Raw genomic sequence first — 22506 nt, forward strand, 5'->3', positions numbered from 1 at the left:
AATATTTCTCGACTACATGCATTATCAATGATGCAAGACTGCGAAATACCCTTTGTACAGCGCCAGTTTATGCTCCGATGTAATTGGGACAGGGAGTAGTTATTTCTATAATTCATGGTTTTTATCAGTGCTCTGCGTGCATTGTCCCGTTCGTCGTGTGGAAACCACGCTGGCATATACAAGAAGATGGCTAATGTTATTCAACTTGGTGAGTATTGGTAGTGCAGCTTGTTGTGGAGTAGACGCGTGTAGACTGCAGTCCCAGGTATTGAGTTACGTGTAAGTAAATAAGTTCTACGAGCCGCTACTGGCGCTAGCCTCTCACTCAAAATCAGCTGAGCTCTCTGCTCTGTGTTCATGGTGTTGTGTGTCTGGGCCTCGTCAGCATGCACATCAGTAGACAGAAAGATCCGTCTGTCCGGAGGAGTCTTTTTTGGTAGTTTTATTTTTTTTGACGTTAGCGTGAAGCCAGACTCAGTCTCCGCGGAGGAGAGCGATAACCATGATAACGTCAAACAAATTAAAAGAAGACTCCGCACATGGGCAGACGGATCTTTCTCATCTGTCTCTCTAGATCTAAAACTATCAGACTATACTTTAGTACAGTAAGTATAGGGGGCGGGGGTTAATTTAGCACACCTGCACCTGGCTCTACTCAGGCTCAGCTCGGGCAGCCACAGCACAGGGCCAGCTAACTACACGCAGCTGCTGTCGCTTCGCGACAGTGGCTGCACGTCTATTCCTTCGCAGACGTTGTTATGTTTCAGCGGAGGGTGTGCGTTTCCTTCATGAATATCTTTATTAATCGTGGAAAACTAAAATATAAGGAACTATCGTAATCTATGATAATCATTCAATAATCGGTATGCGATTTTTTGTTTTTTTGTCAAAAACTCACCGAAATCTGTGGCTAAAATCAGGTCTGTAAACGTCCTTATTGCTTCACTCCTCATCTGCGTATCATTTGAATGACATTCACTCTCGTATACTACAACGTAGGTAGTCGGGGCAGAAGTGATGAGATAGTCAGATGACCCCGACTAAAAAAGGTCAAATCATTGCCGGCGCGCGTGATGAACAGGTAGGCCAATACTAGATAAGCTTTACGATTTTGTGAAGCTCTCGAAGGAAAAGATGCCACCGCACGATTTTCTCTGAAAAATTCAACAATAAGGTCTGGATACTAACAAAACGCCAAATTCAACTCAACCATCAGGAAAATACGCTGTAGGTGAGTGTTAAACATTATATTACTCTTAAAATCATACAAAATAAAAGGTATTTTATGTGATTTTGCAATAGTGACGGTCGTTTACAACGTTGAAACACTAACGCATGTCAGACTGCTGTGCTGTGCACAGCGGTCTGGTCAGGCCAAGGGCCAGCCAGAGCCTAAAACACTCATATTATTAAACAGTATCTAACACGTTAGGGTAAGGGCACCAGTATTCGGTCAGGTACCGGTAAATATATTCAGTCACTTATCAGTAGCGTAGCCACCAGCCAGTAAGTTCAAATGTCACAACACATGCAAATCACATCAATTCACATACTTACACACTCATTCACAACAGGAAACTCCCTTAGCCCCCTCCAAAAAGCCCTCCAAAATCCCAAATTTTACCGTCAAAAGTGCGGAATCGGCGCGGATGAGGCCCAGTCAAAGAGTATGGTTCACCGAAAAAGCACTAAAAATCGAGAAATACGCCGTTCTCTTGCGGGATTTTTTGCTTATCGCATGCTTGGAATGTAAGGCCAAGTAAAAAAAGAAAGCAGTTTCTCGTCCGGGTTTTTTGAGCAAGGCGATGAGGGAGGTCCTTACTATTTGATATCTTACTATTTTTTCCAGGATTGTCAAAATGAAAGAAATATGTGTTTCTCGTCCGGTAATTCTGAGAAAGGTAACGAGAGAGGGCTTTACTACATGTATTTTCTATATCCAGTTTATGAAATGAAATATCACTCTGGTAGCTGTGTTATGAGAGACCAGGTCCCAAGTGTATGTCTTGCCTGCACTCTGTGCATTTTCAAACAAATAGATATATGTAACATACTTGAAATGAAACTTCATGCATGCAGAAATACATTTGCTTTTTCTTTCCACTACAGATGAAGGGAAAATGGCCATCTTAATACTGGTATTTAGTGTTGTAATGGCATTTCTGATACCAGTGTACTTGCAATTCTGATGTATTGTGCTATTAATTGAAATAGGTATAAAACATGTCTTTCAACAAATGTACGACTGAAATAAATTCCATGATATTCAAAACACTGCTTTATTTATCATCGGTGTTTGTGACTTTTTGTGTCCACACAGCTGGTATGTATCTGCATTTCTTCACAGTACAATTGTAGCACATTTAACTGGAAACTGGCTTGTACAATTGCAGATGGATGTCAAAATGATACTGATATGGCATTATAGCATTAAACATTTAAAGATGTTTCTTCATGTTCTAAAAAGACATTTGATAATCACTCATCATTTGGATGATGAATGATTGTATACCAAAACTACATATGTAGTAAAACATGTACCTGAGAAGGTAAGTCATATTCTCCCTTCATTTCTTCCATGGCCATCATTACAGGCTACCAAGAACCAGCAGTGACATAAACCACTTATCATTTGAGTGATGCACAATTTTATACCAAATCTGCGTATATTGCTGTTTATGCATGACAAGTATACCAATTTAACTACACTGTGACTGTATTCATTCAGTCATATCAAGGGTATGGGAAAAAAACGTGTTTTTTTTTTTGGGGGGGGGGGGTTTAACATAAAATAGTGACATTTATGCATCACTATGGTGTTGAGATCGGTTCTCTCCATCACTCCACGACGTTTTTTTTTTTTTTTTTTTTTTTTTCCCAGCCCCAGAACGCATGCTATGCTGGCTGGCTGGTCTCTACTACAGTGAAACCCCGTTATAACGAGTTCGGTTATAACGAGGAACCGCTTATAAAGAGGTGATCGCCTCGGTCCCGTTTTCCTTTGCGTGTAAACCTAAGGTAGAACGAATCGGTTATAACGAGTTCGGTTATAACGAGATTCCGGTTATAGCGAGGACAATTTCGGTAAATCATGATAAAGAAAAACATAAGCAATTTGATCGGATATAACGAGGTTCCATTTCTAGACCATTTCTCGACCAAATTGCCGCTTTCAAACACGCGACAAATGAAACATTGGAAACCGAAATCTCGCTATCCACGTCTTTTCCCGTTTTGCAGAGAACCGTTCCTTCCATGTTTTCTTCTTAATCACGCGATAAGACACAGGAACACCTTCCGATGTTCCTACTAAATAATTTAACTTAATCATTCGATTTTCTTTTTTCGCGAGAAACGCGTGCGTGATATGAGGTTAGACCAAAGTGCAAAGAGAAAAAAATAGATAACGCATTCAAAAACTTTTCATGTAGCGATCAATAAAATTGTGACCAAAAATGAACAATTGGAATGCGTGTGCAACTCATCATTATATCCTTTCCAATTTTAGTTCCGACTTCCAGTTCTTTTGCAGGTTTTGAGCAAATATGAGTTTGGATGACTAAAGCCGAAATAATAAAATCATCGCTCCGATCCCGCCGGGTGACAGTAGCATTAAAATAGTTGAGTAACGCATGTTAACCTATACTTAATCGGTGATCAGAAAAAGAAGCAAACGCATTTATTAGTTTGAATAGATCTGGATTTGTTCATTATCATTTAACAAATGATAATTTAAATATGAGTGTGTATGATCAAAGCAGAAATAATTAGTGAAATCATCGCGATCCTGCCGGGTGACAGTAGAGTAAAAATAGTTGAATAACGCATGTTAAGCTACTTAATCGGTACTCGGAAAAAGAAACAAACGCATGTATTAGTTTGAATAGATTTGGATTTGTTCATTATCATTTAACGAATGATAATTTAAATATGAGTGTGTATGATTAAAGCCGAAATAATTAATGAAATCATCGCGATCTCGCCGGGTGACAGTAGCGTAAAAATTGTTGAATAACGCATGTTAACCTACTTAATCGGTGCTCGGAAATAGAAACAAACGCATTCAACAGTTCAAGAACGGATGTACAAAACGCGAAAAGATTTTCGGAAGAAAATAAAGAACGTATTTTTAATCCCTTCGAGCATAACGATAAAATTACAGCCAAATGATTCATGAAATTATCGAATTCCCGCTGGGCACCAACAGCGTAAAATACAAAAATGTACCTCGCAAGTTAGCGGTAAACAACGCACGTATGTTACTCTGAAATCATCGCGATCTCGCCAGGTGACAGTAGCGTAAAAAAAGTTGAATGACGCATGTTAACCTAAATCAGAAAAAGAAACAAACGCATTTATTAGTTTGAATAGATCTGGTACAGATTTGCGTAAACAAGATGACAACCTCCCACATTCAATCCTGTCGCATATTTTCAAGAACGGTCGTACAAAACGCGAAGAGATTTTCGGAAGAAAATAAAGAACGCATTTTTAATCCATTTGGGCGCAACGATCATACATTGTACATGTGTACAAGATTACAGCCGAAATTATTCATGAAATCATCGCATTCCCGTTGGGCACCAACAGCGTAAAAATACCTAGCAAGTTACGGTAAACAAGGCCTGTATGTTACTCTATATATTTGCCCCCATGTTTGCGCTGGTGTTTAGAAAAAGCTTAACAAACAAGAATTACAATAAAGAATTAACTTATCATTTCAGCCTCTATTTCTTCGTCTAATTCACAAATAATCTCCCTTTATTCTCTCAATAATAACGCTCAATAATTGTGTAATAACAACGCAAAGGGTATGTTTAAGTTTCATTGATGGGTATATGACGTCAGGCTTATGTTTTTCTTTGTTTTTGATGAGTACGGTTATAACGAGGTAATATCGCCAGTCCCACGGACCTCGTTATAACGGGGTTTGTGGTTACATTGCGCAATCAATCTAGCAGCACATGAAGCGGGCAACAGCACGAGAGAAATGTACAGAAGGTGCTCAACGTCCTGTCTACATCACGACGTACCGAAAAAATAGTAAATATCAAAAAAGTCGATGCGGCAACTGAAAATCGATGCGGGCGGGGAGCGGGCTGGGACGAGAATTATGAATTTCTTGGTATTTTCAGCGCCATTTTGAAAATAGTAAATAGTAAAAAAATCGATGCGGCGGCCAAAATCGATGCGCGCGAGGACGAGAAACTGGTTTCTTTTTTTACTTGGCCTAATGGTATCCTCATAAACGCAAAAGAAAAACAAAATTTCCGTACATGCCGATACAGTGTCTCAATGTACAAGTGTTGAATACAGGTGCGCGTGCCGAGGCCCCAGTATTCGGTCACCAATGGTCGTCGCAACGTCCCTGATGCAATTTTGCGCCAACAGGGTAGCGCGCACGCGCATTTTTCAGCTGCCTTGAACACGCATTGACTTTGAACGTGCACATCGCGTGACCAAATACTGGTTGCGGTGACCGTATTCTGGGGCCTTTTCAAGGTGAAATATTTCGGGATTTTGTGCAATTCTGTGAGATATTTATTTATTTATTTATCTATCTATTCAGTCTTTTTTCAACAGGGTAGCCCCATCAGTAGGCAGGTACTGTTCTTACTGGGGGCCCTGCACAAACAAAGCATTACAGTTGACAAAACAGAGACATATACATCAAATACAACACACTGTATGTGGACAAGTACAATTCTTCCACCGAGTCCCCTACATACAGTCACACAATAACTATACACTGACAATTACATGCTTACTAGTCAAACAAGCAATAATAACATGGTGGGCCTACGTATCTATCATAACCAAATAATTAACCATAAATTTCATCAAAAATTAAAACTGTCACTGGAAGTGATAAATACCCAACCAGCAACCATCTTATTTTACTAATTAACAAACTTATTTACGTAACAATATATTACTCAACATTGAATAAGAATACACTGCCCACTGACATTCACATTATATACAGCTGTATATCGTATCTCTTGTCGAATGCTCATAATCTGAGAAAAATAAATATATCGGTAATTTCTGTGTTTGTCAGTGAAAACGCTGTTGCCATGGTAACACAATGTATAACATGAAAAAAAAATTATACACAAGTATGATATCATGGATCATATCATATCCTAAATTTCAAATCAAATACTCAAAAAACTAAAAAAAAGCAGTATTATTCTATAATTTTCATTCAAATAATGTTGTTAACATGGCAACACACTTTTCAACTATAACATAACAAAAATGTAAACATCTAAATCATATAATTATCACATATGCCAAATTTCAAACCAAATACTCAAAACTCATATGAGTTAACAAAATCCATAATTTTTTATATGATTTTTCATTCAAATTATACTGTTACCATGGCAAGACATTGTACAACAGTTAACCAGAAAGCCTATCTCATCCACTGGCAATTTGAATGACCTTCAAAACAGAGAAAGAAAAAAAAAGAGAAAAGAAAAGAAGAGAAAAGAATAACAAAACAAAACCTGTCACCACAGCACATACTCTCCGACAACTACAAAAGGTGGGTCTGCATTCCTACAAACTTGTACATACCATAGAAAGCACATGTGTGCTCAAAAAATATGTGAGCTCAGAGAAAAAATGCATTTTTTGCATGATCTTCAAATGAAAAGGTATGGCATTATCAAAACAACATTGCTTGTGAAAAAAAGCAAACAAACAAAAAACAAAAAACATATACCAAATTATCAAATGTATGATAATCACCAATACAGCATCTTAATATTGCCGACTTTTCAGAAACTGAGTACAAATGTTTACTTTGTTTGAGCATTTCTCACTTCACTTGGAAAACTATTCCAAAGTATTGCACCATCAAAAGAAAATGCCTTTCTGCCACTTTCAGTTTTTACTTTGGGTACAACTAAACCTCTACTTTGAGTATTTCTCGTACTGTATCGATGTACACTCATGGCAGCTGAAAACATACTCTGCAGATATACAGGGGCAGAATCATTCAGAATGTCAAACATAAGTTTTCCTTTCTGAAATTTCCATCTCTTCTCTATATCTATCCATTTTAGACGTGTGAACATCTATTCTTGCTGTTTGTTTGTGTTGCTTGATAAGAATATCCTTTATTCTTTGACTTGAGTTTGTCCACACACTTGAGCAGTAATCGTAGTAAGGTAATATCAGAGCATTTGCTAATATGCTTAGTGCTCTCTACAGTCAAATACTTTCTTACTCTACGGAGCAAAGCTAGCCTGTAAGCAATTTTGGCAGATACCTGGGCAACATGTTCATTCCAGGTCAAGTGTTGATCCAACCAAACACCAAGATATTTGACCGTCTTCACATGTTCTATCGACACACACTTTCAATCTGAATATCAATGTCTTCCCTGATACCATTTACTCTCTGTGGGGTGCCGACTAACAAAAACTTTGTGTTTTCAGTGTTGAGTGTGAAACGACGACTCTGCTTGCCTTAGATCATCATTCAATACAGTCTCTAATTCTTTGGGACTCGAAGCGCTATACATAATAGCACTGTCATCTGCATACAAAACGATTTTGCTGTGTGTGACAACAGAGGGTAGGTCGTTAACAAAAAGCGTGAAGAGCAGGGGTCCTAAAATAGAACCCTGCGGTACTCCTGATTTGAGATCCAGTGTATCAGATTTTTTTCCCCATGGATCATTGTACATTGTTTCCGACGTATCAAATATGATTTGAACCGTGATATTGCGTTATCACCTATACCATATGTACCGGTACGTAGTTTATGTAATAACAGGCCATGATCCACGGAGTCGAAAGCTTTCCTTATGTCTAGGTATACCAAACCTGTCAATTTCCCACTGTCCATATTCCTGAATACATAATCACTGACATCAATTAAAACTTACAATGTGCATGTACCTGGATCTTGGTTTTCTAACTGTCATTTAGCTAGTCTGAAGCTTTAAGATGAATCTTTGAATTCAGAGAAGGTTTACTGACGAGTCTTGCTCCATAAATCTACTAACAGTATTTAGCACAACAGTCTTTAAATCTCTCCATTGAGGGTGTGTATAGAAGATGTGTACTCTTCAGCCATGCATGTAAACTTAGCCTATTGTGTGATGGGGGGATTGTGATTGTGGGATTCATTTAAGAGTACATTATACCGGTACTGTATCTATTGTTGTGTGAAAATCATTTGATTCAGAATGGTCTCATATTCAAATAATGTGCAGTTTAATGTTTCCGGGTTAGCATGCCTGTACAGTGATGGGGCCTTAAACTGCACATTAGGGCAATTCCGTATGGGAAGGGCAAAAACAGCAAAATTCAAAGTTAAGTAAATGCTCAGAAATTTCAGATTCCCGTACAGACGGATTGTTGTATTTACGGAAACAAAAAACCCTTTTCCAATAACTTTCCTCGTTTTTGTTGTACACACTTTTAAAGTTGGAAGACTATTTATAGTATTTATCTAAAATTTTACAATATTAAATGAAAATTTAAAATGAAACAACTTAAATATCTCTCTGCTTTATCCATACTTCCACATCTTTCTTCCTATGCTTCAACAATCACATTTAATGAAGCATTCAGTCACTCTCATCATGATATTTTTTTGAGAAATTTTCAAAATCTACTGACAAATTGACGTAATTCCGTTACCATAAAATTGAAAAAAGTTTTCTCCTGAACAAACTAATCACTGATTTTTTCTCCCTTTGTAAATTTTTACTCTACGTGTGACTCCCTGAAAAGTCACAAAACATTTTGTGAAATATCTCCTTCAGTTCTTCTGTAATTGTGGTAACGGAATTACATGGTAACGGAATTACACGCACATCTAATATGGAAGAGAATGACATATCCTACTTTCGTGCCAATATGTATGTGAACTGTTCATGAAATAGCTTCAGGGCATTAATATTGAGCTTAACAGTGTTAGTGACTGGCAGTAAAGGAGTGAAAGTTGAAATATATGTATGGTATGATACACTGACTTGACTCAGCATACAGTGTAGCTGGATGCCTCTGACAGTGAGTCCTGACATCAGGGTACACGCTTGAGAAGACTTCTTGTGCTGAAAGTCTCCTCCCTTCTTTCACCTTTTCTCATGTACAAGTACTACACGTGTACATGGAGACTGTGCTAACTGATAACTTTATAAGGTTTGCTACAGATACTCATTCTCAAATGTTAAAAATCATACTGAATTCTGAGATATCAATGTATATTTTCTTGCTAAAAAGTCTCATGGTTTCATACAAAATCTGAGTATAGTGATGAGGGACTATTGAATGGGTGTGATGCAGCATAAATTGAACAAAGGTTACAAAGAAGAAGAAGGACATAACATTTCTTTAAAAGGAAAAGAGAGCACTGCTACTGACAGAGAGAAATGAACAGGATAATTTTTGTGAGGAAAGATCAGGAATTTAAGAGAAGGATCATACACAATATGATAGAAGTCATTACTTGACACGGGATGCCCACTAAATGTGACAACTTTGATCTTTCTTTATGCTAAAGGCTTTATTATCACCAAGTCAATATAGTCTGACCTTTTATTGGACATGTCCTGTTTTCATCCTCAAGTCCTTTATCTTTAATGGTACCCATTTGATACAGAGCATCTGCTACCCTTTGAAATTTGTTCTTTAATCCTTTCTTTTTAAAAGGAATAAAGACAAAAACACCATTTGTGATGAACATTTACCCAGTCAGTAATTGTGATACAGCTCTAAAATGTATCATTTAGGCCTAAGATACTTTCCCATCCTAAGAAGATTGTAAATATTAAAGTCAATGGGCTTCTGCTTCTTCCTTTACTCTTCATGTTACCATTTGCTGTACAATCCAGTTTCCTTTCATACAAGTGCCATTACAGTGTATTTTATAATTTGCTTTCAGGCAGTCAAAATACAACTTACTGCAAAAGAGAAGATGAACACTTTTTGTGAGAAAATATATGGCAACACTCAGGATGAGAAAATAGACAAAGTCAAAGAAGAAAGACAGAGACAGGAAATTTGTAGGAAATTTATAGGCCAAGTCATGATTGTGTTTCTGAAGACGTCATTTGGAAATTTTGTGTGGTCAGAAGTAAATAATAACATTATTCACAGGTTGATTAATCTAACTCTAACACAGTGAGCTGCAGATGGATAAAAGAGGCCCTCTTATCTTTCTATGAATTAACAGAATTTGGTGGACTCACTCTAATGGTTCAAAAAGTTGTAGTTTGTTAAAGTAGTTTAGTTCATTTTATTTTGGTGGGCTTAAGTAGGACTTACACTGTAAGGGAATTATCAAATTATGCACTACATTATATACCGGGGGCAACTTCAGCTATTAGTAAAATGTCACAAGTTTTTAATGATTTATATGTCACAACATAGATAATAATGATTAAGCACTGGTGCAGTACCATAATCATATACGAAAATTTTCTTTTCTATTTATGATTGAATTGAAATATGCTATATTTGTCATTGAACCACAACTGCATCTTTTCACTTAGCAAATTAAAAGTTTCAAGCATCTTTAGTGTTCATCCTTAATATTAAACATTGTGTTCAATGATGGGGCTGCACACTGTGCTCTTGCACTGTAAATTGGCACTATATGATTTAGATTTAAATTCAGCGTCAATCCGGACAGTTTTTTATTATTTTCTTATGCATGTGCACATAATATCTATGTACAATACCTGTAAGTAATTCATACATATTGTCAATTATTGGCATATTTAGGAAGAAGAAAACAGAGAAATCTTGTCTTGCATGATATCAACAAAAGAAATACAAGAAATTTTGAGTATTGTTGGCTGGATTTATAGAATTGTACTTGTATAGGGCTATTCTAGCGTAATTCCGTTACCATGTGTCTTAGATGTCATTTACCTGCAGAGTGTGAAATTCTTAACTTGAAAGTAGACAAATTTTGATGGATGTGGTACTCAGAAGTTAGAGATCTTGACTGACATAGTTACGACTTCAAATCATGGTCGTTAGCATGAACATTTTATGTTTTCTGACAATAAAAACTCATTTGGCCTCTATACACTTGTAGCAGTTCAAGGTCAAAGGCTAGAGAGTACTTATTTAGTGGTTATATTATAGCTAACGGCATAAACAATCTTTATCAAGACATTTCAGAATACATGAGTACCAAGAATGTGTATTTTTTCCAGTGTATTTCAGAAGGCGTAATTCCGTTACCATTTGTGTAATTCCGTTACCACTGACTTTACAGGGAAAAAGCCTGCTGCTTGGAAAATGTGATGAAATATTTGAAAAACAATACAGCTAAATTGAAGTTGACACAATCAAAGATGAAATCAGACAACAACCTACACTGTATGTGTTATAGATTTCAGAGAAACAACTCCCAAAGTCAGAGTTGAAGTTGTGACGAAATTTTCTGGTAATTCCGTTACCATCTCACATAGACCTCCTTTGTAACCAACCAAGTGAGAACATTTAACAAATTTGTACTTGGGGTGACAGTGTGAGTACCTCTGCATCTTTTAAATGTATCAAGAGAAGGCAGAGTAATCAATCCTGTATACAGGGTGAAAGAATATGAGCCAAAATTCTCTGATCTGTAATTCCGTTACCGCGGAATTGCCCATTACTTGAATATTAGACCGTTCTGAAGCAAATCATTTTCACACAACAATAGATATGTACTCTAAAATGAATCCCACAAGAATTGGAACAATCATCCCCCAGCATTCCCACTGATTCCCACTGATCTCCACTGATTAGTTGCTAGCCATCCCCTTTAACCTGCTCCCTACTGGAACTTGATGCCAGATTTTCAAAATGTCGACAGGAGTGTCTACATTTGTGGCCGAAATTTAAGTTTATTTGTGTAATGCTGACCTGAAAATGACTTTGATGAAAAGATCAGAGTTTCTTCTATCAATATCTATTCTTTTCTGTATCAAAACTGCAAAGCATGCATTTTTTTTTTGGGGGGGGGGGGAGGGGGGTCTGCCAGTAATTTACTTTTTCCATCATTGTAGTGCACACTTTGGTATAGTACTCATATGAAGATGTACATGTAATTCAGGCTGAGCTTACTACTGTCTTTCGCTGACCCCTTTTGATACGGTCCTGAAAGTGTGACAAAAGAGTTTGCGAACCCATCAGCATGCGCTGTAGTCATAATCTCAGATCCAGACAACATGTTGTGTTTGATGGCACATGCAGTTGCCCATGAAATGGGACTACATTGTACTGTACATACTGCTTGACTGCTTTGCACTGATAGATTGCCAACCTTTGACTAGCAAAAGAATCTTTTGGGGGGCATTGAAGGCTCTCAGAGAAATTTGGAAGAAACAGTTTAATCCTTGACTTCAGAAACTTATTCTGATATTTTGGATTTGCAATATATTTGTATATAAACTAGCAAGTAGGTCTTGAAGTACATGTAGCTCACTCTCCATAGGTTGGGTTTGTAGCATGTTTGTAGTCAGTTTGCTTTACATATTTTAAATTTAGGTTTTGTTTGTCTTCTATTGAAGGAAACAATCCTGACTGTCTTGCTGGAGCTGTTGCTTTAGCAGCAAACAGTCTGCTAAGTGGAAATGTCATATCAGTGCCAACAGACACAATCTATGGTGTTGCAGCTCTTGCTCAGAATACTGCAGCAGTCGAGAAGTTGTATGAAATCAAAGGGAGGAATGGACAGAAGCCTATTGCCATATCGGTCAGCTGTATTGAGGACATTCACAGGTGAGTAGCCCATTTTAAAGTGTAGAGTTGGATTAAATCTTTAGAAAAAGGTGAAGTCACATCACATGGCAGTTTATTTTCGTCTTCAGCCAAGTGAATGAATAAAGCTTCTGCCCATATTATTTTAAGTTAATGTTTTACATAGAACACACATAATGTGAGTGAATGCCCTGAGCTATAACCAGGAGGTCATCAAATTACCACAGTATGATCATCTTGTCTTGTCTTCTGATGACTTTGCAGTAACTGGGTTATACACTTGCAGTTACTAGATTGTCCTTACATGTACAGTTTGTACATAATTTTTAAGACCCTCTACTAAGAAGGCAATTCAGTTCAGGCAAGAAATAAGTAAAATATTTATTAAAAAAAAAATTATAGTCTACAATTCTATATCAGTCAAGGATAAGTGGCTGACATAATTGAGGTGTTGATGAAACCAAAATTTACATTATGTACACTGTATTCAGAATATCAACTCATTGTACTGAAGTCTGTATTTGAGCTTGTGACCCTGCCTGTTGTAATATAAATTGGAATACTGTTTATTTAATCTGGATCACTGTAGTACTATGCATTATACCTCTTTGGTGTTAAGCTTTGTGCCACCTTCACAATTTTTGGATTTTCAACCCACACACATAATCTCAAATAATATGACTGCTTTTATGACCTTTGTTACTGAGGTAACTTGAGGTAATAACTAAAGCATTGCAACTGATTGACAAATTGCCCTACATCAACGTAAATAAGCACTGAATTGATCAGTGTTTTAGTAGTAGTCATGATAAAAAATCATGGGCGTACATACTCGAGCAGGATTCGAACCAACGACCTCCTGATCACCGGACAGGCGTCATCTCCACTAGACCACCGAGCTTTCGCCCGACAGCAAGTGTTGGTTCTAATCCTTATAGCATGCAGCAGGTACTGCTTGAATAACAAAAGCAGTACCCGCTGCATGCTATAAGGATTAGAACCAACACTTGCTGTCGGGCGAAAGCTCGGTGGTCTAGTGGAGATGACGCCTGTCCGGTGATCAGGAGGTAGTGGGTTCGAATCCTGCTTGAGTATGTACGCCCATGATTTTTTATCATGGCTACTACTAAAACACTGATCAATTCAGTGCTTATTTACGTCGATGTAGGGCAATTTGTCAATCAGTTGCAATGAAAACATCTCGACGGAAGAACTTCATAAATTTGAATAACTAAAGCATGTCTGGTAATGGTGGTCTGACTGGTTTGAGCACAAGCCATCATATGAAGGCTACGAGACTGGTGAAGTAGTGGATATTGGTCAAGTCTTTATCATCATGAATTCTATCAAACATTAAGATCTTTCTGTGCCCAAACTTAAAATTACCCCACAAATTATACAAATGTAGCTCAAATCAGACCAGGAGGAACTCAGTTACTGCAGGAATTCAGTAAATTTTTGGCTGCCTATTATCTTCTTCATACATCATACACCATTTGTAGTTACTACAAATTATGGTAATCCTAGCCAGACAGTGTAGGCTTGCATGCCACTGGGCTAAAAACAAATAGGAGTGTTTTCAGACAGGTACCCTGCCATCAATGATAAAATCTGTGAATGAAATGCACTTCCTACAACAATCTCTGTGTGATATGAAACAGACAGTTGTAGTACCAGTAAGCAGTTAACACAGTTTTCCTAGTTATCCTACATCTTGTACATGTGACTGTTGTATTCATATGTGGTATTCAGCCCTTATGAACTTTGTCAGAGAAATGAAGAGTGTTCCAGGGAAAAATGCTAGGCCATTCATTGCTGGAATGACTCAAAATGAACTCACTTTTTTTTCTTTTTTTTTCATTTTCAGTATAGCTTGCATTCTAATAACTATTTACTGACATCATGGCATTGATGATGCTTATTAAACACATTGCTAATTGTCCTAAGTGTTATTAATTTTCCTGTGTGCATTGTGGTCATTCACCAGGTGGAGCTATGTTACTGTCACAGATGATGTTCTTCGAGACCTCCTTCCTGGACCAGTGACTCTAGTCTTCAGAAGAAGACCTGAGTTAAATCCTGACTTCAATCCTGCCACTGACCTGATTGGAGTTCGTATTCCAAATTATCCTTTCATTCAGCAGTTGGCTGCATCAGTGGGAGAACCTATTGCCCTGACCAGTGCTAACCTCTCAGCAGAGAGAAGCACTCTGTCAGTACAGGTGAGCAATCCACAGCAGAGGCCCAATGTTTTTAAAGGTAATGTTTACCATTAAGAGTAGTGATTTCAAAAATATTTGAGATACCGTATCACATGTGATGCATATGTGCAGGTCAGTTGTATCATAAAACATCCTACAAGTGTGTCATGTAAAAATTTTGCAATAAAACCTAGAATATAAGGAGATATCACTATTTTTCTCAATAACCGTAACTGTTGACAGATTAGTCTAGTAACATTTTTATTATAACCATTGTTCACATTTTAAATATTCAACATTACTTGAAATAATACTGATTATACACATTCAAATTTTTACATTGGTTGTTTCTATCCGTAACTCACATTTTAGAACTATTTTGAAGCACTAATACCAGGTTTTAATTTCATCTGCAAATGGTAAATTCAGTTTCAGTTTCAGTTCATGATTGACATAACAATTAAAATAAATGGTGGAGGAAATCAGCAGTAGGCCATTGGCCTTTCGAGGCTGATCCCCTGAGCAAATATACAATATTAAAACTGTATGTCGTTATACACTGTTACATAAATCATGAGTCGCATAAAAAAGAACTGGATTTGCAATAAATAGGGACAAGAAGAAAAAAAAAAAGCACATCCAAAAGGAAGGAACCATGACATACCAAAAACAACCATAAAAAGGGTGGGACAAAAAAAAAATGGGCAAGAATTATCACTGAATGCAATTTAAGAAATATATATATGGTTTGAGCATATAATATTCTATAAAAATCGACAAAGACAAAAAAAATTACATATCATCATAATACCGAGTATCATTGAATATAGTGTGCAGCTGTATAATCGTGATTCTTCAGTGTGTACATATGCCAAGCAATATCGTGAGCCGCGCCCCGCCACTGAGGGCGCACCACTTCCAACATGATCAGAGCTCTCCGTTACGATACATGTACTGAGTACAGTGTAAAAAATAATTGTAATACATTGTACAATGAATGTAGAAGGCTCCGATCATAATCACCACAGGCACGCGCGCGATTCCCAACCTGTACCACTCTACATCCCCCACCCGAGGTGGCCACCCGGCGACCCCCATCGCGGCGCGCGCACCCCGCCAGCGCGCTGGGGTGAAGGTCACTGAGCAGGCGCCCGAATAGAGAACACAGAACAACACATGCCGAGAATCAGCCAGTGCACTGTATAGACACAGTACAGTTCTATGAACAATACCGGTACGCATTAATCAACTGTAATTTAAACTGTCTTTTGAATGATGAAATGGTGGAGCATAATTTCAAACTGGGGGTAACTGAGTTCCATATTTTTGGGCCTGTATACCTTATTGACTTTCTTGACAGGCTAAGACGGTAAAATGGTACATACAATTTATCAGAGTTTCTAGTTCTATACAAATTAACTTTGTTATTACAAATAAAATAATCTTTAAAAACATCAGGCAGTAAATCCTTAGAAAATTTGTACATGAAGCATGCTGCCTGCAATGTATACAAATCTAAGACCTTTAAAACCTTAAATTTCTCAAACAAAGGGTTTGTTGGAGCTAAAATGTGAGAGTTTGAGACACAACGGACTGCACGTTTCTGTAAAACAATCAATCTGTTCAAAAGATATTTAGAGCAGTTTCCCCATACAACAGTACAATATGAAAGATGTGGCAAAACCAAGGTATTATAAATATTTAACATAATTCGAAGAGGAAGCAAACTCTTCAATCTGTTTAAAATACCCACTGCTTTTGCTATTTTACCTGAAATATTTTGAACTTGATCTTTCCATGTGAGATGTTCGTCAATAATGACACCAAGAAACTTTATTTTCTTAACATTACTTATTTTTTGGTCATTAATGGATAAATCAAACAAATTTGTATCTAGCTGTAATTGCTGAGGTCTAAATATCATAAAATTTGTTTTTTTCAAAATTAATAGTGAGTTTGTTGGATAAAAACCAGGAATACACCTTTTCAAGTTCTGCATTGAATACAACATTCATATCATGGATATACTTGCCTGACAGAAAGATGTTTGTGTCATCAGCAAATATAATGGGCTTTAAAACATCACTTACAAAAGCCAGGTCATTAACATAAAGCAAAAAGAGTAATGGACCTAACACTGATCCTTGTGGGACACCAACATTGATATGTTGAAATTGTGAAGTATGATTGTCAATAGACACATATTGTTTTCTGTTTAACAAATAACTTTCAAACCAGTTTAACACATTGCCTCTAATTCCATAATGATACATTTTACTTATCAGAATTTTGTGATCAATAGTATCAAAGGCTTTTAATAAGTCTAAGAATAATCCAATAACAATATTTTTTTCTTCAAAAGCCAAAGTAGCATTATTGACAAATTCTAAAAGGGCCATAAATGTGCTATATCCTTGTCTGAAACCAAATTGCCCTTGATACAGGATTGCATTTTTTTCCAAGAATGAGATCAATTGTTTGTGTACCAACTTTTCGAAAACCTTTGAAAATTATGCCGTAGCTGTTCACAGTATGGGTTTACTGTTAGTAAGATTAAACAAGCTACAGTTTGAGCGTACTGTCATCAGCAGTGGGTGGTCTACAGTGTGAGTTCACAGTCAGTAGCAGTGAGCAGTCCAAAGTATGTGTTCACTACCAGTAGCAGTAAGCAGTTTACAGTGTGGGCTCCCTCTGAATTTTAGTAAGAGTAAATTATGAACAGGGTAGAAAGACTGTCCATAGCAGTAAACGATCCTTGGTTGGGTTCACTGACTGTAACAAGTAATCCACACCATTGGCCCACTGTCAGTAACATGCAAGTGAAAATGAAAGATGCAAGAATTTTGATTTGCTTTTAATGCTGAAGGTAATGGTAATGACGTACCTTCACATTTCTCTTAGTACTGTAGATCTTGCCTACTACATTTCATACTGTTCTTTAGATATTCTGATGTACTGTGATGGTTGCTTTTGCTTGTTTAAATTCTTCCCAGGAATTTGAAGAGCTGTGGTCCAAGATAGATCTGGTTTTTGATGGAGGCATCCTAAGTGACTCAGAAGAGGCCAGGAAAGGTTCAACGGTCATTGACCTTTCAGAGATAGGTCGGTTCTCTATCATACGACCAGGGAGGTGAGTTCTTAGGTTTAGGATAAGATTTTCTTCATGGGAAGTATTCTGTGATTATGAGTTACACTAGTAATCTCACAGATAGACAAACATTTCTGGTAGAAATGGCCTCTAGTATCATGTATGAGAGCCTTTAGCTGTTTCCTTCATACTGACAGGTATTTCTTATCCACCACATAAGACATTATATTGATCATTTCCACTGGCAGTGAAGATTAAATTACAACTCTGGCATATATGCAACTTTTTTGGTAAAAAGTTGCTTCATAGACATTTGGGCCCAATGACTCGTGGAACATTGCCAGAACATTTGAGATTGGAAGATAAAACTCATGATCACTGGACTTCACTCTCTTAGCTTATTTTGAAAGCCATGTAAGCAGCTAAATGCACAGTGTACATGTTTTAACTTTTATGTACTTGTCTTAACTGCTTTTCATAATTTGTGATCGGCGACAACGGTTTCAGGCAAAAGTCAGGAATTTTGAAAATTCATTTTTTCACTGAATCTCATTGCTCATTTCCTAAGCTTTGCACTAATATAAAACACTTGTATTCTTCGGCACCATAAGTGGGCATAGAAAGAGAAATAAAATGCACTTTTGAAGTTGTTAGCCTGACAAAATTGCGAGAAAACAGGCTTTGAAGTTTCACCTCTTTCTCAAAGACAATGTCCGAGCGGCGATGCGAGGGGAGAATCACCCATCCGTGGGATGGTGCCAATCGATGTTAAGCTCCGCCTCTAGCAACCACATCGCCTTCTGATTGGCTCACTGAGAGAGTCAAATTTCCCGGGCACCTTCCTCGGAGCTCAGCGTATGGAGCCGATAAACAATGCATTTCGCTCGGGTTCGTTTACCTGTACGTCTTTCAAGATGGCGAATACGATAATTGCACGTATGGTGTACATGTACAATGTACATGTGTATGGTGCACGCATTATGCAATGGCATCCACATGCCATGGCCGTGTGCATGTAACAGGAACGGTGGCGAATCCACACATTTACAAATCGCGTTTTCATTGTGGTGCCTTTTGAAAGCAGAAAATTGCTAGTGCCGGCAAGGGTCACGCTTCCTGTTTGTTTTGCCTTTACAAGACATGCATAATATGTTGCTTTGTTCGGTGGTGCTCATTAAATTAAAACAAACAAACAAACAAACACAACTCGTTAGTTTGGTGCGATCTTGACGTGTATTATTTGAATATACTTGGTCACATGTGACCGCTCCTTTCCTCTCATCTACCTTCCATTGAGTCAGTCTACTGTCATAATTTTTACTACATGTACAAGTAGACAAATTTGAGAATATTTAGTTTTCTTTTCACACGATTATGTCATGCTACATGATCTTTGATTCACTTCCGTTGTTGAACATTGTGGTAGAATAGTTTGGATAGAAAGCCAAACAAAGAGCACGCACTATAGAGCGAGCGTATATAAACCACTACAGCAAGAACAATGGAGCATGTAATCGTGCATGTGTGGACAAAGCATTCGCCAAACGCTGCAACTGGTGTCTCCGAAAGCCGAATTATGTAAATGCATGCGACGCACCAGCCAATCGCATGCGAGACCCTGCACCGTAGCAACGCTGAGGATATTGGCGCGGCGTTCGAAAGAAGCTCGAAACTGACGAGTGCGATCCAACATAGGGTGCTTAAAATTCCATTTTCGATAGGAAAAACTTAGTCTTATGCTATGAAATTTAGTGTAGATGTAGAAAACATCAAAGATTCGATTTCTGCAAAAAACCTAAATCGACAAAAATAATGGTCAAAATCTTTGTACCCCGCCTAGGAGGGAATTTGCTCTTGTGACTTTTGCCTGAAACCGTTGTCGCGGGTCACATTTTGTCATCCAGTACCTGACATCCAGATACCAAATTCAGTTGACATCCTTCTTAAAGACAGGGAATTTAGTGTTGTGTAAATTGTTCAGTGGTCTCCATGACACGCCAGGGGTAAAGCCTCACATGCCCCAAGCTGACTTAGTTAAAAAAATCATGGGAGTGCAGAATTATTCATTCATGAGTTATGTATGTATGGTCCCCATGAAGGATCTTTAATAGGAATGTTTAAACGTTCTGTTTACCTTTGGGAGCGGTGATTTAAAAAAAGATGTTCAAGATATCACATTTGATGCATATGAGTAGGTCAGTTCTATCACACAACTATTCACATTTTGTAAATTTAACAATACTTAGCATTGATTAAAATATGAATTTAAAATTTTACATGATTGATTATTTCTATCCCTAACACACATTGTAGAACTAATTTGAAGCACTGAAGCTGGGTTTCTGTTTCATCTGCAAATGGTAAACGTTTGTTTTGTTTATTTTCCATCTGGGAAGATGGCTGGATAGCCCATATTCAGCTACATTAAGCTGGTCTTCCATGGGGTCTATAATAATAATGCCTTTAAGACTCATAGCTCTGTGAATTTTAATCAGTGTCTCTGTATCCTCCCCCTCCCTCTCTCTCTCTCTCTCTCTCTCTCTCTCTCTCTCTCTCTCTCTCTCATATCATCATCATCATCATCATCATCATCATCATCATCATCTCTCCTGATACTGGAACCATGTAGTGCTGAAGAGAAAACCATCAAACTTCTTCATGGGAAGCATCACTTGAAGCAGAAAAAGAGGTAGTACAAGATGCCATAGAGAGAGATATGGACTGCACCTAAACCAGCCAGGTTTTGAGACAAGAGGCAATACCAAAAGACTTTCATAGAGACAGGATGAATTGCCAGATTACCTCCATCATCTTGTGTTGGTTTTCCTGTGACTTTGTGCACTTTGCATGGAGAAGGAAAAATAATGTGTGTTGAAAGCATGTATGATTCACACCAACAGACTATATTGTGCCTATGTAATGCTATTTAATACATATTCCAGACATTTCTAACATCTTGAGCTCACATGTTATGGTATGATGCCTGAATCAAGGGCATAGAGGTGGTTTTGAATAGCCATGTCTGTGCTTGTTGAAATTTCCAGAAAAACTTTTGTGTAACATAAAGATCATTTCAACACTGTCACTACATGGCAGCTATTGATCTAAGTTGGTAGATTTGTGGTTGATGTGTGTGTTTGTACAATGTACACAAAGGGTGTGTGTGTTTGCGTGTGTATGGGTGGTTGCTGGTATTTGCAGTGCTTTGCTATGTGCTTGTTACCATTAAGATTTTTTCCCTCCAAAGTCTGTTTGCTGGTAAAACTGGAATACCTCAGACAACCTATGAACACCAGCACCATCTGTGGTTTCTCACTGATACCAAGAAAAGTTGAATGTTTTATTTTGAAAGCATACCTTGGTACTTTTTGTATGTTGATTAATTCCATGAATTCATATAAGGGAGACATTCCTCTTTTTTATATAATGCACTATATATATGTATACCAATGGAATTGAAGTGTGCTCTCTTAAACTAGCTTCTAGTGTTTAAATGAACATAAACTGACTGAACTATGAATCACATGATTAAAAGTGAAATGCTTATCTTCATAATAACCACAGTGGTTTAGATTTATTTAAAGTTTGAAATCACTTGAGTGTAGAGTCCTTTGGGATTCTTGTGTTCTATGAATCTTTCTCAGAGTAGTCTGTTTCTCTGTGATTGATGACATGGACATTCTAGGCTAATTGTTCGAACCAGGAATGTCATTTCAGTTTTATAATTTCATCAGTTTCAGGGCATTGTCTCTTCAAGGAACCATCAAGATCATGTAATCTAAAGAATTGATTTTTCTTTTTCCCTATTTTTGGTGCTGTTGCAAAATATATGTGACGCTGTAGTATTTCACCATGCAGGCAGATAAGTTTTGAAGATATCTATATATTTTTGTACCATGTTAGAAGCAGTTTACTGGAGAATCACAAGCAGTCACAAACATCTTCAATTTGAGGCTGTCTGGATGACAGTGCAAAGACAAATTATCACAGTCTAAGACTGTCATACATACTGGCATATCATGTTTGAATGGATTGTTAACACTACCACTATCCACCCCACACTATTGCCTTTGTGTTTACTTTCATGAGATCGTATGTTGTAATACATTACATCTGGCATCCTGATTTCCTATGTAGTGAAACAGTCATGACATTTTCAACACCTCTTGCCCATGTAGACAAGCAACTGTTTGTATTAATCAGTTTGAAATAAGACAGTGAATGTGAATTTTATGTTATCAAATTTGGCATTGCATTGGTTAGTTATGTGTACATTGATACAGTCTCTTTTCAGATACTGAGTTTTCCTTCAATTTAGTTGTAGCTATATTTCTTGTAGTCAAAGATGAAGGTATGGACAGTGATACAGTCTAATAACCAGAGGAGAAAACCCTGTAATGACATGCTGCATTCAGGTTAAGGAATATTTTTATTCAGAGCTAGGTGCATGGTTCAGTGAGTGACATAGATTTGAAATGGAACAGTTTACACAGTA

General features: G+C 37.4%; 1 protein-coding gene across 1 annotated transcript; it reads left to right on the forward strand.

Moving 5' to 3' along the window:
• Positions 1 to 45: 45 nt before the first annotated feature.
• LOC139740186 (threonylcarbamoyl-AMP synthase-like) lies at positions 46 to 20780 on the forward strand. The gene is made up of 5 exons (XM_071650771.1): positions 46 to 208; positions 12533 to 12743; positions 14710 to 14944; positions 17917 to 18053; positions 20641 to 20780. Exons 1-5 carry the CDS (start codon positions 115 to 117, stop codon positions 20702 to 20704), a joined length of 741 nt encoding a protein of 246 aa, XP_071506872.1. The 5' UTR covers positions 46 to 114; the 3' UTR covers positions 20705 to 20780.
• Positions 20781 to 22506: the final 1726 nt, after the last annotated feature.

The sequence above is a fragment of the Diadema antillarum genome, unplaced genomic scaffold, assembly GCF_040938485.1.
Source record: "Diadema antillarum isolate AM-2024a unplaced genomic scaffold, OU_Dant_1.0 seq00000839_RagTag, whole genome shotgun sequence".
NCBI classification, from domain to species: domain Eukaryota; kingdom Metazoa; phylum Echinodermata; class Echinoidea; order Diadematoida; family Diadematidae; genus Diadema; species Diadema antillarum.